Here is a 19,643-nt window from a genome sequence, read left to right as displayed (position 1 = left end):
GCTCGTGACGGAATCTGGAAGTCCTCGGAAAGGGGCGGGGGTCACACTTGCTTTCGTTTTGTGAACGTTGAATCCTAAGAGTTCCCGTAAAAATTCAGATGTCCGGTTCTTTGAGAAAACTGACCGCATCTTGCAACACTAGGCCCTTGTCACACAGCAACCAGGTGTTTGAAGGCGCCCTGCCTCCTGGGTGCTGTGCTGTCATTTTTGCCGCCGTCCCTCAGCTCTTTTCATTCCATCCCACGCGACTGCATCCACTCATGCTTATGACCAGTCTGAAGGATACAGTTGTTTGAATTTGTGGCCCCGTTTTTTGCGGTGTTGATTCTTTTCAACTGCCTTGCACGCTGCCGTCGATGTCAGTAAGCCTTGACTTCATTTAACAACGAATAAGCTACCACCTTGTTTGACCTCCTGGGTAAAACATAGCATTTTCAAATAACAAATGATCAAGAGATTTCGGAAAGGTATTCAGCAGTGTGTATTCAAGGAAAACGTAGGACTTCTTAGGAATAATGTATTGTTAGTACTGTTAAAAGATCGTATCAGTGATCTCGTTCTAATTGAATGCAAAGCAGAAAAAAAGTGCTATTCCATATTACCTATTACTAGCGTTCATTGATTTGCATTCAGAGTTAAGAAAGAAGTGGACAGTGTTTACAATATCCACAACCCATTTCAAACTGTGGCCATGCTTTTAATAATATTCAGATCTGTTTAATTTCTTCCCAAAATTTTAATTTGTAATAGTTTAGCTGTATTACATTTTTTGGAGTGGTGTGCTTTAAGAGCACTGGGTAAGTGGGGCTCTCCCAAAGAAGAATTAACTGTCTTTTTCTGTTGTGCATCTGGATTCACAACACTCGAGCAGTGGATTAACTGATGACCAGGCTCTGACCTCACTCGCTGCGCAGCTGCCTCTAAAGCACTGACCATGGAGTTTCAGCTAAAGGAGGGAGGTCGGGGCAGTTGGGGAAAGAAGAAACTAAGGTCCTGTATATGCCGGTGTATTATCTCGGATTGCTTTCTAAAGATAAATATAAAAAAATGTAGGTTTTAATATCATTTAAATGCTTATTCATTTAAATAACTTTCCAAATATATTTCACCTAACCAATTTTTAATTTTCATTTTTTAATAACATTTTTGAGGTAGTATTCACATATTATGAAATTCACTATTTTAATGTATCAACTTCAGTGGGGTTTTTTTGGACATTCACAGAGTTGTGTAACCCATGTATCTAATTTTAGAACATTTTCATTACCCCAAAAAGAAACCCTTTACCATTTTGGAGAACATCTGGCGGTTCTTGAAAAAGATTAAATGCAGAATTACTGTATGATCCTTCCTTTTACATTCTCTCTAGCAGTGTATGAGGTCTAGTTTCTCCAGATTCTCACTGACACTGATTATTGTCATTTTGAGGGTAGCCATCTTATTGGGTATAGAGTTGTATCTCATTGAAGTTTTGGTTTTCACTGCCCTGGTGATTATTATATCTGACATCTTTTTTTGTGTTTATTAACCATTTGTATATCTTCTTTGAAGAAATGCCTATTCATATGCTTTGCCTATTTTTCAGTTGGGTTATGTATCATTTTATTATTGAGTTCTGAGTTCTTTGTATATTCTATATATAAGTTCCTTATATGTATGATTTGCAAATATTTTATCCCATTTCATGTGATGTCTTTTCACTTTTTAGGTGTGCTATCCTTTGAAATACAAGTTTTCAATTTTGATGAAGTCCAATTTATTTTTTTCTTTTGTCACTTGTACCTTTGATTTCTGTGTTTTGAGACCAATTCTCTGAGACTAACTCAGTGTCCTATAGTTCATTTCAACTCAGTTCCAGAGTTAGCATCAGACTCTACAAGTTTTTTAATAAAGGGCAGGATCCAACAAGACTGCCCTTACCTGAGACACCAGCTGCAAGTATGGTCTCCAGTCTACCCACTTCTGCCCGGCAAACTGCAAATTCAGGGCTTCCCCAAACCCCTCACTGCCAATAGAATGACTCACATAACTCACTAAAAACACTATCCTTGAACAGTTTTATCATACGGGATACAACTCAGGAACAGCCAGATGGCAAAGTCTGGAGGCAAGGGAGGGATCCCCTCTTTGGAATCGCGGCATGTTACCCTCCCAGCACATCACCAACTAGGAAGCTCCTCTGACCTCAGAGGTCCATCCAGAGTGTGTATTTGGGGTGTCATCACCCAGCATGACTAGTTAATTCATTGGCCATGTGGTTGAGTTTAAGCCTCCTGGGAGGTTGATCTCGCCCAGCTGTCCAGCCCTCTAGCAAACACTGGTCTTTCTGGTGACCAAGCCCTATCCTGAAGCTGTGTAGAGGCCCAGAGTGAGTGTCCTCGTTAGCATAAGAAAGACTCCTTTCAGGAAATTCTAGAGTCTTTATAAGCTCTGCTGAGAATCCTTGACAAAGACCAGATATTCTGTATTATACGACTGTGTTTTACTGCCTAGCCAGTTTTTTAGAGTTAATTTATGTATCAGGACTCAGTGACAAGAAGAGTTGCTTGGAACATGCTATCATTTTGTTTTTCATATTTCACTTTACAAATTTGAGGGGTAAATTTACACAAGTAGAGAGGTGTGGTTTGATCTGTTCCACTGTCTTATGTTGCACCCCAGAAGGTATGAGCATATGAAAAGAGCATATGAAAAGCTGAGCGGTTCTGCAGAGATATTGGAAGGGTATGTCCTCATGGTTGTCATTAATATAACATGCAAAGGGAAGATTTCATTGATACAGCTACGCATACATAGCTAACTTCATTTGTTTTAATAAGGATTACATTAAGGGATTTCTCTCTCAGGCATCCTCCCTAGGTTTCAAAGTTCATTTTGTGGCTTGTTTGACAGAAGATACTTGAATACCGAATATTAATTAGAAAAACTTACAGAGAAATACTTTTCACTTTGTAAGGGAGGGGATTTTGAGGTTTGGATTGAGCTCTTTGAATCTTTCCACTTGGACCTTGGTGCAGGAAAGCTGATGGAGTAGAATAATCTGATAGTGAATGTCATTTCTATATGATTCATTCTAACAAGTGTAACTAACAAGCAGTAAGAGCTGAATTGAAGTACCACCAGGGCGTGTTTTTGTAAAAGCTAAAGGACAGACTAGCAATGTCAAATACAGTGCAAAGATCAATACAGTGCAAAGATCAAAATAATACAGAATTTTCTACTGGAATTAGCAGTTATGGTGTCGATCTTTGCAAATCCTGTCAATCTTTCCAGAGCTTTCTGGATTGAAAGGCAGGGGTACATGCCGTATTGTAAAGGGGGTGGGAATAAATGGAGATGAGCGCCATGTACTGTGCTGCACTCAGCAGCTGTAAGTCCCCAGTGACTCATGACGTGACTGACCATTACTTCCGAAGCCACCTGAGACTCGCTGCACTAACATAAGCCACTTTCTAGCAGAGCTCTTTCCAGCAGTGACACTTAGTTTCCCGCACAGTTCAAATCACTGTCCGGCTCAGTCACATTCCAAGTGTTAGGCTCTTTCTAATCCTGTGCACTTACCCCACACCATCAACCATCATACGTTCCCCTCTGAGAGCCAGTCTCACTGCTCCCCGAGCTCCTGGGCTCCCCCACGTCAGGCAGTCCCTCAGTCTCCGTATTCCTCTTCTTCAAACCTGTCTTCGCCCGCAGCCTTCACCCTTAGTGAAGGTGACACCTCTTGCTGTGCACGGGCCAGCCTCAACCTGGATGCTCTGCAGTCGTTCTGTCCCACCTCTTCCAGGGCTCCATCCCTCAGGTTGCCCTTCCTCTGCTGGCTCTTTCAACCTCCAGGCCCTCTCACCTAAAAAGGTAAAAAGATTTTTCCGCTAGTGCCCACTCCCCTTCCCTTCCTGGTAAAGCTGTGCTTCTGTAAGAGTGGTTTACCTGGGAAGTCTCTTCCTCACTGAAGCCCTCCTGCTCTCACCGTAATCACGCTGTTTCTTGCAGCACTACGCAGGTGCCGTTCCTCCTCAGTCCTGTTGGCTAAATCCCGGGGTCATTTTCCAGCCTTATTTTACTTGATCTCTGCGCATTTGGCATTACCGCCATTCACTTCCCGAAATCCTCTTCCCTGTGGTCCATAATACCACGCATTCCTGGTTTTAAGTCTGTGTGCCCTGCTTTCTCTTCCTCCTTTAAAGGGTGCTTTCTCCCTAGCTCCTTGTTTGTTTGTTTTTCAATTATAGTTGACATTCGATATTATATTTGTTTTGGGTGTGCAGCATAGTGGTGAGACCTTTATATAATTTATGAAGTGATCACCCCACTAAGTCTAGTACTCACCTGGCACTGTGCATAGTTATACCATGTTATTGACTAAATTCCCTAGGCCACACTTGACATCCCTGTGATTATTTTGTAACTACCGATTTGTACTTCTTAATCCCTTCCCCTTTTGCACTCAGCCCTCTCCCCCCTATCCAGCAACATCAGTATGTTCTCTGTATCTATGAGTCTGTTTCTGTTTTGTTGGTTAATTTTGTTCTTTAGATTCCACACATAAGGGAGATCATACGGTATTGGTCTTTCTCTCTGGCTGATTTCACTTAACATAGTACCCTCCAGGTCCATCCATGTTGTCACAGATGGTCAGATTTCATTTTCATGGTTGAGTAATACTCCACTGTGTATATGTACCATATCTTTTTTCCAGTTGGCTATTGATGGGCACTCAGGTTGCTTCCATGTCTTGCCTATTGTAAATAATGCTGCAATGAACATAGAAGTTCATATATCTTTTCAAATTAGTGTTTTGGATTTCTTCAGATAAATACCCAGAAGTGGAATTGCTGGGTCATAAGGTAGTTTTTTGAGGACACTCCGTACTGTTTTCCATAGTGGCTACACCAGTTTGCAATCCCATTGATAGTGCACAGAGGTTCCCTTTTCTCCACATTCTCGCATGCGCTTGTGTGTTGATTTACTGACCGTGGTCATTCTGACAGTGTGAGGGGGTATCTGATTGTGGTTTTACGTGCATTTCTCTGCTGATCAGTGATGTTGAGCATCTTTTCATATGTCTGTTGGCCCTCTGTGTGTCCTCTTTCCTCCCTGCCTCTTAATTGTTAATTGTCACCAGAAATGCCAACCTCACCCTTCCCACACAACATACAGACACGCTCAAACTTGTGTCACCTTCAAACCAAATTCTTTTTCCTTGTGTCCCTCTTTAAACTGCCACCTTATCTGTTAAGATTTCTTCACAGCAATGCCAGTATACTCAGCTCCTTTTCTAAAATCTAAAGACACAGAAACCCCTTTCTGGAATGCCTTCCCCCAGACTTTATATACCAGTTTTTCAGTTTATCTTCTCTGCGCACATCTTCCTGAATTATTGAAACAGCATTATTTTGTCCTCCTCTGTTCACTCACATTTCTTTTCTTTCAGAGCACTTAATTACAGTTTGCTTTGTAGTTTGTACTTCGACCTCATTAAATAGAATGTGATTTCCCTGAGGGCGGGAAAGAAAACTTTAATCTTTTTAATGGAATAGAAATCTCCTTTACGCCTTCCACACAGTATGCAGGAAGTGCTGGTTGAGGTTTTGTTGGTTGTGTTGTGTTGTGTTGTGTTGTGTTGTGTTGCTTGCCCTGGGAGAAGCCCAGAGCGCTGTCAGGGCGCAGGCAGGACCCTTGAGCACCTGGACAAACAGCTACCCTGTGTGGTGAGAGCCGCAGTGGACTGAGGAGAGGGCACTGCTGGCTCCGGTCGGAGGAGAAAGCGGGCATTGTTGCCAGACAGCCAGTTCTAGTAGCTTGAGCGCTAATGGAAGGAGGAAAGTGTGGGTAGTTATAGACAATGATCCGTAAATGAGCACAGTGGATTGGATATTAGGATGCTCTCAACTGCAGGTAACAGAAAACGGTAAGTGGCTTAAACAATAAGCGTGTGTTTCTGTATGTAAGGAAACTTGTAAGTAAGGCAGCTCCGGACAGCTCGATGATGCCAAAGGACCCAGATTCCTTCTACGGGTATTTCTATTCTCTTCTGCCATCCTTATAAATTAGTGGGTCTTAAATTGGCTGCCCTGTGGCTCAAGATAGCTGCCACCACCAGGCATCACTTGCAAATGAATGTCTCAAGCCGAAAAGGGAAATGCTTCTTAAGCCCAAGCCCCCTTTTCAGAGGGAAGAAAACCTCAGAAGTATTCCCAACAGATGTATCGTGTCACCCTGGCTAGATTGTGATCTGTGTGTGATGCCTGTACCAGTCACGTGGCATGAGAGAGGAGCGCGTCACCCGGGAACTTGTGATAAGTGCGAATGCTTAGGCCTCATCTCACACTGAAATAAGAAAGAAACGGGGTGGTGGGGGCTTCGGACCAACCATCCTGTGTTTTAACTAGCTCTCTCAGTAATGCTGATGCGCAGAGTTAGAGGTCCACTGGCTTAGAGCAATCAAAAAGCGGGGGAAAGCCTGGCCTCCCTGAAGGACATGGGGAAGGGGGGATTCGCAGCCGAAAATGTCTGCAGTTCCTCGGGAGTACAGGGAGTGAGGTCTTTTGGTGTCAGCTTTTGCTCCCGGCTTTCCTCCCCTTTGTTCTCTATCTGGGCCTGCAGACCCCATGCTGAGTTGCCTGCTGGTTCTCAGGAGCCACAAGCTGTACATCAGAAATGTGACTTCTTAGTTGTCGCTTCCGATTTTCATACTACTATTACTGAACCTAAACTGGTTTTGAATTAAAAGATTTCATGGCAGATTTCAGTAAGCATAAATGAATGTTTTCCTCTTATAATTTTACTGTATCAATCTAGCTAATGACATTTTGCTTTTTGATAGGTTGCCTGAAAGACAGAAAAATGGGGGACTCCGTAAACCAAATGCGCCCACTGAATGAGAAGCAGATAGCCAATTCTGAGGGTGGCTATGTATGGCAGGTCACTGACATGAATCGCCTGCACCGCTTCCTATGCTTTGGTTCTGAAGGTGGGACTTACTATATCAAAGAGCAGAAGTTGGGCCTTGAGAATGCAGAAGCTCTAATTAGGTTGATTGAAGATGGCCGAGGATGCGAAGTGATCCAGGAGATAAAGTCATTCAGTCAGGAAGGCAGAGCCGCCAAGCAGGAGCCCCTGCTGTTCGCACTGGCCATCTGTTCCCAGTGCTCCGACATCAGCACGAAGCAAGCAGCGTTTAAAGCCATGGCTGAAGTTTGTCGCATTCCTACACATCTCTTTACTTTCATCCAATTTAAGAAAGATCTGAAGGAAAGCATGAAATGTGGCATGTGGGGCCGTGCCCTCCGCAAGGCGGTAGCAGACTGGTACAATGAGAAAAGCAGCATGGCCCTCGCTCTGGCAGTTACAAAATATAAGCAAAGAAACGGCTGGTCTCACAAAGATCTGGTAAGATTGTCACATCTTAAACCCTCCAGTGAAGGTAAGCATAACGTCTTTGGGGGAGAAAAGGGTGCAGATATCCAGCAAATAGCCCATTTTTACCTGCAGACGTTGTATAATGTTTTCTCGAAGTAGCCATTCATTCTCAAAACACACTAATTCAAATATATTTAATGCCAACCTGAATTAAATACCTACCACAGGGAATCCAGACATTAATAGTCAATAATCAAATGACCGATTTACAGGTTAATATTCTACGTCTTATTAGTAAAACGTCAGCTAGGTAGAAGCTCATCTACGTGACTGGAGGACGAAGGCAGCCTGGATGTGATTCAAGGAGCAGTAAGCAAAACAGCCCCTCGCCAGTAGTTCACAGGTAGCCAGGCTCTGGCCCTTGTCATGTTCTTCCCGCCCTGTCTTTCTAGGACAATATTCCATGGAACCTAAAGGCTACCTGAAATAGTGCTGAGTTTCCCAATTCAGGATGGTAATTGTGTGTAAGCAGGCAGCCAGGGGACATGGTAACTTGGGGCGTTTTGCCTTCGTCTCTGGGAAAAGACTTTTGAGAAGTTAGTTGGATCTCCAATAAAAACTTAGTCCTTCTTACAAGGAAATAAAAACTTTTGGTCAAGAATAATTTAAAGTGTTAACTTCCACAAAAATCAACATGTTGGAAAATTGACACCCTTTTTTTTTCCTTTTTTTTTTTTTAAACACCAGAAGTGAAATTTGAAAAGACAGCCACTCAGATGGGTTCAAATTTCAGTTCTGCCCATTACTTTGTATCCTGAGGCCAAGTAACTTAACCTCCCTCAGTTTTTTGTATCTTCATCTATTACAAAAGGAGGACAGGAAATAACCTTCCTTGTGACTAATGGTGATCTGTGTGTTAACAGAGCACGCCCAGTTCCTGACATGCGCGCCGCCAGGCCAGTGGTGGTTGCTCCCCTTTCTCCACAGCTGCTGTACAATGATACCTTCATTCATACACTCTTCTCAGCAATTCCTGATTTATCTTTTTTTTTTTTACTATAAATAGACTTTCAGATGAAATTTAAGCAGTACATTATTGCAAATATTTATATACACAACATTTATAGTTTGGTTTTTTTATTAGAAATTACATGCTTGTTTTAAAATAACAGCTGGCTAATACAGAAAAATATAGTGCAGAAAGTTGGAGTCCTGCCCTTCAGAAGCAATCTCAGTATGTGATATGTTCAATATAACTCCAGATTTTTCCTAAACACATAGTACTATGTTTTTTGTTGGGTTTTTTTGGTTTTGTTTTTAATATGCCTTCCTTTGTTTCAGTTAAAAGCATATTGATATGTTTTCAGCTAGGAAGTAGTTGCATATATACCATTGTATGAACATACTATAACTTACTTAGCTAATCTCTTACTGATGATGGTTAAGTTAGCTTCCAGTTTCTTACACTATTACAAAAATACTGCAGTGAAAAAACTTGAGTAGTGTGAATATTTCTATAATGGTTAATTCACAAAGAGTTTATGAAAGTGGCCCGTTTGCCCACATTTGAACACTGACAGTTACTACTAGTATGTTTTAATCTTTGCCAATAGAATAGGGGAAAATCTATATCTTACTATTTGAATTTGTGTTTTGGGGCAAAAGCTCATTTTTGATGTGCTTACTGATGATGTGTATTTTCTTGTGGATTATATTGTGTCTTCACCTCACCCATTGAGTTACTGTTCTTTATCATATTGACTATAGTCACCATTCATTCATTCATTCAGCAAGTATTTATCGAGCACCTACTATGGCCGGGTACTGTTCTGAGCACTTGTGTGATACATAGTACAGGAATCAATAATTTACTATTGTACATATTGTATGCATTTTCCCCCTTTTTTCTTTGTCTTTCTTTTTTGGCAGGGGAATGGGATTGTTTGTAGCACCCTGAAGTTTGTAATTTTAATGCATTCAAACTTACCTGTCTTTCTTCATAGATTTTTGTTTTGTTAGATTTATAAAGTCCTCTTTCAACCTAAAGTCATTAAAATGTTTTCCAGTGGTTTTTCTTTCTAACATATTCTTACTTTAATTTTTTACTTTTAAATCTTTGATCCATTATGAGAAGAATGCAGGGATCCAGCTTTATTTTTCTATTGAGACGCTACGTGGTGGTGTGGACCTAAGTTCTGGTTCTAATTGAAAAAATTTCTGAATCTGTACGCAGTTATTCTGGGTTTTGAATTTTTGGCCTATAAAATGAGTCGATGTTTCCTAAACTTACTTCCACACAAAGAATTCTTTAATTTTAAATTTTTGAGGATAGAACTCATACTTTAAATCTTGTAATAATAGCAACAGTACGTATAGGCATAGAAGATTCCTAGGCTTCTCAAGAGTGAAAAGAATTTGGAAACCAACTAAGTTACCAAATGAGTAATATTTTAATACCTTAACTGTTATGCGTACTTAAAATAGGTAAAACAAGTCAAAAATGTGATTCAATTAATCAGGCATTTATTGTGTGCCTACTATGTGGACAAAATAATTCTAGAACTTGGATAGTATAACAATAATACGACTACCTTTAAGAAGCTTTATATTAGTTGGAAAAACAAAATAGAATACATGCTCACATGAAATCATTTAATCATTTAATGATTAAAGAGGTAAATCATTAATCATTTAATGATTCACATTGAATCATTTAAGACAATGTAAGGTTTTGTACTAAAATCTGAAAGATAGCAAGAGTCACATTAGCAGTTTATGCATATTGGTATTAACTTTTGATCAAATTTTTAAAATAACATTTTAGAAATAGCACGTAAGTTCATTTCTGCCTTAAAGATGTATTTTATTTGGCCTGCATAGTATTTTAGGGGAAAAATGAATTCTTTGCCAGTATCACATGAAATAAGTAAGAAGATATCACATAAAAATTCATATTCTGGTTTATTTTAAATGTGTATCTTGTTGACAGCACAAAGCAGATACTTCACTAAAACGTTTGCCAGGGCGTACTCTCCAGTTCCCCAGTCCTCACCACTCTCTGTTACGGCACATGGTCTATTTCGGCACATGGTCTGTTTCATTAACGTATTTTACCCACCTTCCCCCATAGACCTTTAAATCTGATCATTCTCCCCTCTCCCCCTTTTTGCAGAAGCAGACAGCAAGGCCTACTAGACCAGTCACATAGCCATTTAGTGGCAAAGTGTGGGGTGGAACTCAGATTTCCTCAGTCCCCCAATCTAAGCTCTTTTAGCTATTAAAAGAAATTTTAGACAGACATATTATTTTTCTTGTTTTTAATTTGGCCTGTAATACATTCTGAACCACGTAAAAAAAAAAAACTTATAAATTACCTACCTACCTGGCCACTTCCACTTATCTATGCTATTCATAAATACAAGTTTGTTTATCAGCTAAAAGGGACAGTTGAATGTAAGATTGAGATACATCTGTGCTGTTGTGAATTATTCTGAGATTTCCTAAAATAGGCACTGTCTACCGGTTTCTAATGCTGATGGCTCAAAAAGAAAAGAAACTCTGATGATAAAATGATTTAGGACACAGTTTTTTACCTCCATCGTTTTGTATTAAAACAGTGATGACGAAATAAGCACAATCGGTTGACTCCATCTGCTTACCTGTGTTTGTTATATCACGGAAAGCAGCTTTGTATCTTAAAGAAGTTAACGCCTGCACATCTCCTTAAGCCTGTCACGTAATGCATTCTTAGTCAACATGTTTTGTCTTTTACTTGGTGCGCCTACATACCTTTTTCAATTCTTTATTTTGTTAAAGGACTTGCTATTGTGACCAAATATATTACAAAGGGCTGGAAAGAGGTCCATGAACTATATAAAGAAAAAGCACTTTCTGTGGAGACTGAAAAATTATTAAAGTATCTGGAGGCTGTCGAGAAAGTGAAGCGCACAAGGGATGAACTGGAAGTCATCCATCTGATAGAAGAGCACAGGTTGGTGAGGGAACATCTCCTAACAAATCACTTGAAGTCTAAAGAGGTAAGTGAATATAATATGTTACAGCATGTGGTCAAACGTGGGTCATTGATGATAGGTATTAAAAGGGTTAACTTAGGGTAAATACATATTCATTCTTCGTAAGAAAAATTTTAAATATATCTTGAAATTAATGTGTTGTTTTTTTTAACACCTAACAAGATGCCCAGATCTAGTTGGTAATCGATAAGTGTTAAATAGCAACACTTAATTTGATAAACCTTTGACTAGTTTGCACAGATTTTTATTTAGAAGTTATCCTAAACCCCAAAAGAAAGCCCTGGAGAATATGTTATTCCTATTACCATTGAAATTGTTGTTACACTGATTCATAATTCCTTCTGTTTCTGCCTGTGTTACTGCAATAGGTATGGAAGGCTTTGTTACAAGAAATGCCTCTTACTGCATTACTAAGGAATCTAGGAAAGATGACGGCTAATTCAGTGCTTGAACCAGGAAATTCAGAAGTATCTTTAGTATGTGAAAAACTGTGTAATGATAAACTGTTGAAAAAGGTAAGCATTACTACCTTCCTTAGCTACTAGTAATTGAAAAAATTGGCTCCTAGATTTTGGGGATGCTGTCAGCACAGCTTTTAGGTGTCCCAAGACTTTCCTCATACCAGATTGCATTTTTACTCTGAAAATAAGATTAATATGTCATTTTTCTATTTTTTCTTTATAAAATTTGTTAGCTACAGTAACAAATATCTGTGACACATAATTACTGCTTTTCACTTGAATTTTGCATTTACTTTCTGTCTATGTCTTGTTTCCAGGCTCGTATACATCCATTTCATGTTTTAAATGCATTAGAAACTTACAAAACAGGTCATGGGCTCAGAGGAAAACTAAAGTGGCGCCCTGATGAAGAAATTCTGAAAGCTTTGGATACTGCTTTTTACAAAACATTTAAGGTGATTTTTTTTGATTAAAAAAAAAACACAAATGACTTAGGACTTGATATTTTCTGTAAAAACACATTTTAAAGACGTTAATAGCTTAACAGTTTTGATTAGCTGTTCATTTGCTTTTCCATAGCTCATGTGAAGGTAGGTATATAATTGACATTGTAAATTTATGACTAAAGTATTTCTCCCTATCTTTGAGGAACAACTCATTATCCTAAGATCATTTGATAGGTTTTAAATTAACAAATTTAAAGTTCTGCGTTACTGTGAAGTCCTTTAACTTGGTCCTCTGTCCCCCCTTTTTCCTATTAATCAGTAGTGGATCTCCTATGTCTTGATAGAAAGCAGTTTTAGGAATGGAAGTCCTACATCGGGCCATAAGTTAAATTTGGGGTTTTAAATACTTCTTGACATTCAACAAAATACTAGCAAACAAATTCAGCAGCAAATGAAAGGGAATATACAAGCGAGATTTATCCTCAGCATGCAGTGATGGTGCAATACATCACGATTAGTGTAGTGCATCACATTAATAGAATGGACAACCACGTGGTCATCTCGATGCAGAAAAAGCACTTGACAAAATTCAGTACACTTCCGTGGTTTAGAAACAAAACTAGAAATAGAAGTGAACTTCTGCAACATCATAAAGGCCATATATAAAAAACCCACAGCTATCATTGTACTCAATGGTGAAAAACTGAAATCTTTCTCCTAAGATCAGGAACAAGATAAGAATGCACACTTTTTCCACGTCAGTTCCACATAGTACTGAAAATTCTAGAGGTTAGATATGAAAAAGAAATAAAAGGCATCCAAATTGGGAAAGAAGAAAAATTATCTCTGTTCTCAGATAGCATGATCTTATGTATAAAAAACCTGGAAGAATCCACAAGGAACTACTAGGGCTAACAAATTCAGTCAGCAAAGTTATAGGATATAAAATTAACAGGAAAAAAATCAATAGTGTTTCTAAATGCTAGCCCTGAACAATTCAAAAGCTAAGCTAAGAAAATGTTTCCATTTAAAATAGCATCAAAAAAAATAAAAAAACTTAGGAATAAATTTAACTATGGAGTTGCAAGACTTATACATTGAAAACCACAAAATGCTGCTGAAAGAAACTTCAGACATAAATAAACGGGAAGCTACCCCATGTTCACAGTGTGGGACACTTAATATAGTGAAGATGACGGCACTACCCAAAGCAATCTGCAGATAATACAATGCAATCCCTATGGCATGTTCTATAGAAACAGTGAAATCCATTCTAAAACTTATGTGGGCTCAAGGAACTGCAAATAACAAAACCAATGTTCAAAAAGAACAAAGTTCAAAGACCCACACACGTTTAGGAATTTAAAAACTTACTACAAAGCTGCGGTAATCAGAACGCTGTGGTCCTGGCATAAAGACCAATAAAATACAACACAGAGCCTAGAAATAAACTGACATGTATGGCTGATTGATTTTTTTTTCTTTTTTAAATATATTTTCAGTTACAGTTGACATACAATATCAGTTTCAGGTGTGCAACATAGTGATTAGACATATAACTTACAAAGCGATCACCCCGAGAAGCCTAATACCCATCTGACACCATGTATAGTTATTAAACTATTATTTACTATATTCCCTGTGCTGTACTTCACATGGTTGATTGATTTTTGACTGGTGTCAAAACAGCTCAGTGGGGAAAAGACAGTATTCAAATGGTGTTGGGGAAACTGGATATCCACATGCAAAAAAATAAAGGTGTACCATTAATGTTACACCACCTACAGAAATTGACTCAAAGAGGATCAATGACCTATATGTAACAACTAAAACTGTATAGAATATTAAACTCTTAGAAGAAAACAGAGTAAAAGCTACATGACATTGGACTTGGAAATAGATTCTTAGATACGACGCCAAAAGCATAGGCAACAAAAGAAAAAGATAAATTAGACTTCATCAAAATTTAAATCTTTTGTGCTTTAAAGGACACCATCAAGGGTATGAAAATACAACCTGCAGCATAGGAGAAAGTATTCGCAGATCATATATCTGATTGGGGTTTAATATCCAGAACACATATAAAGAACTCCTACAACTCTGAAGATACAAACAACCCAATTCAAAAAAGGGCAAAGTACCTGAAAAGACATTTCTGCAAAGAAGCTATACAGGTGGCCAATAAGCACATAAAAAGATGCCCAACGTCATCAGTCATCAGGTGGAAAAAAGCATATCAAAACCATAATGAGACAGCACTTTACAACTATTTGGAGGACTCATCAAAAAAGGGGGGTTAAGAGGGGCTGACAAGCAAGAAATTTGACAACCTATTGTGTTGCTGGTGGGAATGTAAGTGGTGCAGCCCCTGTGGAAAAACAGTTTGGTTCCTCCTAAGTTAAACAGAATTTCCTTACCATCCAGCAATCCCACCTCCTATGTGTATATACAAAAGAATTGAAAATGGACTCAGATACTTGCACACAAATGTTTGTAGAAGCATTAGTCACAATAACCAAAAGGTAGAAACCACCCAAGTGTTCATCAGCGGATGAATGGATAAAACATGGTATACAAAGGAACGGAATTAGAAACATGTTCCAACACGGATGAACCTTGAAAACTCTATGCTAAGTAAAATAAGCCAGACACAAAAAGACAGGTATTATATGACTTCACTTACATGCGGTATCTTGAATAGGCAGCTTCAGAGACAGAAAGTAACGTAGAAGTTGCCAGGGGCTAGAAGGAGAGGAAAATGGGGAGTTGTTATTAATGGGTAGGTTTTCTATTTCGGATGATGAAAACGTTCTGGAAATAGATAGTGGTGGTTACATTGTGAATGTACTTAATGCCTGAATTGTACACTTGAAAATGACTTAAAGTAAATTTTATTTATATTTTACCACAAAAAAACTATTTCTTGATAGAATTTCCCAGTTTACTTCATGAGAAAAAAATATTTTAAAAACAGGAAGGTGGTAACTTCTTTAAATAAAATTATTAAATAGGCTATGTTATTTCCTTTGTTTTAAATCTAGTAAAAGCTAAGCATTTTTAAATACTTGTCAATTAATGGGTAAATCAGAAATCCGGCCTTTTATCTGAGAATTTTTCAAAAGAAAGATAAGTAAATCTAAATTGTTAGACATTTAATCTACTTAAAATTTATGTGATTGCTTCTAATGATTTGTCTTCTCTTCAGACAATTGAGCCAACTGGGAAACGTTTCTTGCTGGCTGTTGATGTCAGTGCTTCGATGAACCAAAGAGTTCTGGGCAGTGTCCTCAATGCCAGCACAGTAGCCGCAGCAATGTGTATGGTGAGAAGCTTTGCCACCTAAACACCGTGTTGACTGGGTTAGGTCAAACGAGAAAGTTACATATGAGCAGGAATTAGGTTTGCACTTGTTTTTGTCATGTTGATTTATTTAGCACATTTTCCTTTCATTTAAATATCATTTCCTATCTAAAGACAATCAAAAATAAGTAAAGTTTTAAGTCATATACACACACACACAAGTATATATATAAAATACTTAAGTATACTTATATAGTTATATATACTTACGTACTTAGGTACGTATAGTATTGTAGGTATACTGAAAAAGCATACCTACGGAATAGTCAGAATAGAAATTTTAATTTTACAACCAAACATTAAATATTAATAGTATTTTTGAGGAAGTAGATAGTGTTTAGAGAAATTATTAATAACTAAAAAGATCAGGAACTAGTAACAACAGTCAGGAGACATCTAGCCTGACCGCTACTGACTGGCAAATGAATCATAGACAAGGAGCTTTTCAGCTTTCCTCTGTGGCTTTGTTCCTTGTGTAATGAACTAAGAATGAATACTCTATTTGCTTCAAAGGATTGTCGTAAAAACCAGTTTCTTTGTAAGAGTTTGTAGAAGTTTTTTGAAAGCTGTACGACTGTTCCTAAGCAGTTCTGCAATGCGATCCTGTGAGTTTAGAGCTAAAATAAGCATAGTGTGTTTCCGTTAAAGGTAAAGTTTTATGTAATTCAAGATACTGTATATATTTCCTCCGATTCTGCTGAAAATTACTACCATTGAATTTTTCAGGTTGTCACTCGGACCGAAAAAGATTCTCATGTAGTTGCTTTTTCAGATGAAATGGTACCGTGTCCGGTAACTACAGATATGACTTTACAACAGGTCTTAATGGCTATGGTCCAGGTAAGAAACTATTTTATTAAGTTTACTTAACATTGTATATTAATTGTATTATTGATGTTATGCCTGATATTAATGAATTTGTGAGAACAAGTTGTTTCATCTCAATTTTCTCATGAGCACAAAATCAAAAACTATATCTACAAGCTTTGGGAAGAACTGTATATCGGCTCTGAACACTATGATAATATAAACATAATACTTGTAAGTGTTTAATTATTTCAAACCTCGCCGTATGGAAACAAGGGCCCTTTCTCTTACTCTTAGTTGTGTTTTGTTCTGAGTTAGATCCCGGCGGGTGGAACTGATTGCTCTGTTCCTATAACCTGGGCTCTGAGGACAGACACCGCTGCTGACGTTTTCATTGTACTCACGGACAACGAGACCTTCGCCGGGAGCGTCCATCCTGCTGTGGCTCTGAGGCAGTACCGAGAGGTGAAAGATTCTCATGCTCCCCCCTCACCCCAGATACACTCACTTCTCAGACACTCACTGCTTTTCAAAAAAAAAAAGATACTGCAGGTAGTACCTTTGTATAGGAGCATACAACACTAGTACTGGACTCAGCAGTACTTGAAATAAGAAACGATTGGCTGCACATATACAATTTACTTCAGCCGGTTCCAATTCTATACGTTACTAACAGTATCCTTTGTAAACAGTATTTTTTATAACAATCAGCACATTTATTTCAGCTTAACTATAAATTCTTTAATGATTCAGTGTGGTCCTTGAAAGATTGAAGTATCATTGGTGAGTTTTGTTAAAGGACTACATAAAGTAAAAGCAAAGCTCTAATATATTATTTAAGTTTTATGGATATTTCTGTGTTCTAATCAGTGCTCTCCAGTCGAGCTTTCTGAAAAGCTGGAAAGATGCGTTGTCCTCACTCTCCAATATGGATGGCAGCCACTAGTCATATGGGGCCATTGAGCACTTGAATTGTGGCTCGTGTGACTGGCAGGAGAAGTAGAAGAGCAGTGGTTCTCAAAGTGTGGTTTCCCTACAGCAACCTTAGACCTCGTTAGACCTTGGACCTCGTTAGAAATGCAGATTCCGGGACTCCTGGGAGACCTGCCGATGGAGTCACAGCAGCCTGGGTTCTGGGTCCTGGCTCTTTCTCGTTCACTAACTGTGGACCTGAGCAAATTATGTCACTGAGACATGTTATAATATATGTTAGAGCATTAGTAGTACTGTTTACCCTTTAGGGTTGTTACAATTACAGCGGGTAACTTACTGACAGACCCCATTGTGGTATCTGACATAGTGCACATTCAGTGATGGTTGTTTCATCTCAAAAACTGAATTGTTTAACAAATCATAGCTGTAGAGAACAAGTTCTTACGTGTGACATATATTATACATAGCAAACTCATAGACCAAAAATTAAGTGAACTATTTCTTTACGTTTATGCGTGCGCACACGCCTAGTATTTGATATGTTGGTAAAAAATGTCTGATGCCCTTGAATATCCTGACAGATTTCGTAAGTACAAAGTCCCTAGGCTGCTCAGGAATATTCTGTGGCTCACAGAACGAGTAATATAGAATAGAGAAGCAGGAATTTCAGGTAGGTTGTTGACACAATTTTATTTTCTAGTTGTCTGAAGATCACATCCTAGCCCTAAAAGATTAACAAATTTTATGGAGAGAAAAAAAAATTGACTTTGCAACAAAAATCTGTCATAGATGGAATTTAAAGTGTTTTAATTTTGGAGGTTATTTGCTTTTGCTTACATAAAATTTTCTAAATGTGTATTTTGATCTTTTCCAACAGAAAATGGATATCCCAGCTAAATTGATTGTTTGTGGGATGACGTCAAATGGTTTTACCATTGCAGATCCAGATGACAGAGGCATGTTGGATATGTGTGGCTTTGATACAGGAGCTCTGGATGTAATTCGAAATTTCACATTAGATATGATTTAAAGCACCACCATGATCTGAGAGGTCCCTTGCATTAGTGATCTCATTAAAAATATGCAGCTACTTCCCAGCTAAGCTTAACCCAGTGAAAGATGATAAGATGATGGCATAGTATGTGCATAGTGGAAAGTTACCTTACCAAAAAACAGAAAAAAAGATAAGCCCAAAGTTCTTTCTGTCTACTAACCTAGCTCCTGGGAAATAGCTTCAGAATACACTGTAGCTCCATGTAATAGAGAACTTCCTGTTGATAGACACTGTAAAATAGTCTAAGAGTTTTGCTTTGGTGAATAATCACATTTGTACTTAAAAGAAGTAAGAGCCAAAAGTGTAAGTAGTTCCATATCATGTCACTTGTTTGAGAAGTGCTTACAGTTTTCTTAAACATTTTCATTGGGAAAGGGATAGCTTCGATAATGTCCACATACTCTGAAATGCACTGGACCATGTAACTGTGATGGAATATGAAACTCATCTGTAAACTTTTATACTGGGGGGTAAAACACAGAAACTAGACTTAAATTCTGAATGAGTTTCTACAAATTCCTGTAAGACTTTTCTAAGGTCACATAAATAGCAGCTTTCTTATTCAGTACAAAAGAAACTGTTTCTTGTGTTTTATTTACACTTGTGGAATTGTTACCGTTAACCAGAAACATAATGGAAACCCCTGAAAAGGAACTCTAATGTGAGTGTCTGCTGAGGAAGTCTCTGGTTTGCTTTTTTTGTTTGTTTTGGTGTATTTTATTGCTGTGAGTTAGGAGCATGACTTGACCGTTTCCTCAGAATTATAGCAAGAGAGCCACATGTAGTCACTTTCTTTTTTTCATACTCTTAAATGAAGACAACATAAAATGTTTCAAGCGTTTAATTCCCCCACTCATAATCTGAAAATGTGACAGTTAAAATCTCAACTGTAACCTTAAGTTGAGCTTTTTCTTTACTTTAAAATGGATATTGTTCTAATTACTTTTAACTGTTTTTTTAGCCAACTGTAAATGGGTTTTAGATATTTTCTAATTGTAAACATGTCAGTGGCCTAGTTCTTTGTCCCTTATTGGCAAAACATTGTTTTTTTAACAGAGTGAAAAAAAGTAATAAAAAAACAAACTAGATCTTTGAAAGGCAATTTTTGAGTAACGAATTACCACTAACCAGTCTGTAAGAAAGTATTTTTTTCTATTTTATTTGTGTTATTAAACGTCTTTTCATTACA

General features: G+C 38.1%; 1 protein-coding gene across 1 annotated transcript in view; it reads left to right on the top strand.

The window, feature by feature from the left end:
* The window catches only part of RO60 (Ro60, Y RNA binding protein), a 20,795-nt gene extending 1,152 nt beyond the window's left edge, over positions 1 to 19,643 (top strand). The window contains exons 2-9 of the mRNA XM_081039206.1: positions 6,824 to 7,423; positions 11,176 to 11,396; positions 11,762 to 11,908; positions 12,172 to 12,309; positions 15,506 to 15,622; positions 16,387 to 16,500; positions 16,786 to 16,932; positions 18,278 to 19,643. Coding sequence (XP_080895332.1) covers positions 6,844 to 7,423; positions 11,176 to 11,396; positions 11,762 to 11,908; positions 12,172 to 12,309; positions 15,506 to 15,622; positions 16,387 to 16,500; positions 16,786 to 16,932; positions 18,278 to 18,430 — 1,617 coding nt within the window. The 5' untranslated portion in view covers positions 6,824 to 6,843 and the 3' untranslated portion in view covers positions 18,431 to 19,643. The remainder of the gene's footprint in view (positions 1 to 6,823; positions 7,424 to 11,175; positions 11,397 to 11,761; positions 11,909 to 12,171; positions 12,310 to 15,505; positions 15,623 to 16,386; positions 16,501 to 16,785; positions 16,933 to 18,277) is intronic.

The sequence above is a fragment of the Rhinolophus hipposideros genome, assembly GCF_964194185.1.
Source record: "Rhinolophus hipposideros genome assembly, chromosome: 26".
NCBI lineage: Eukaryota > Metazoa > Chordata > Mammalia > Chiroptera > Rhinolophidae > Rhinolophus > Rhinolophus hipposideros.
This window is presented reverse-complemented; position numbering and strand designations above follow the sequence as displayed.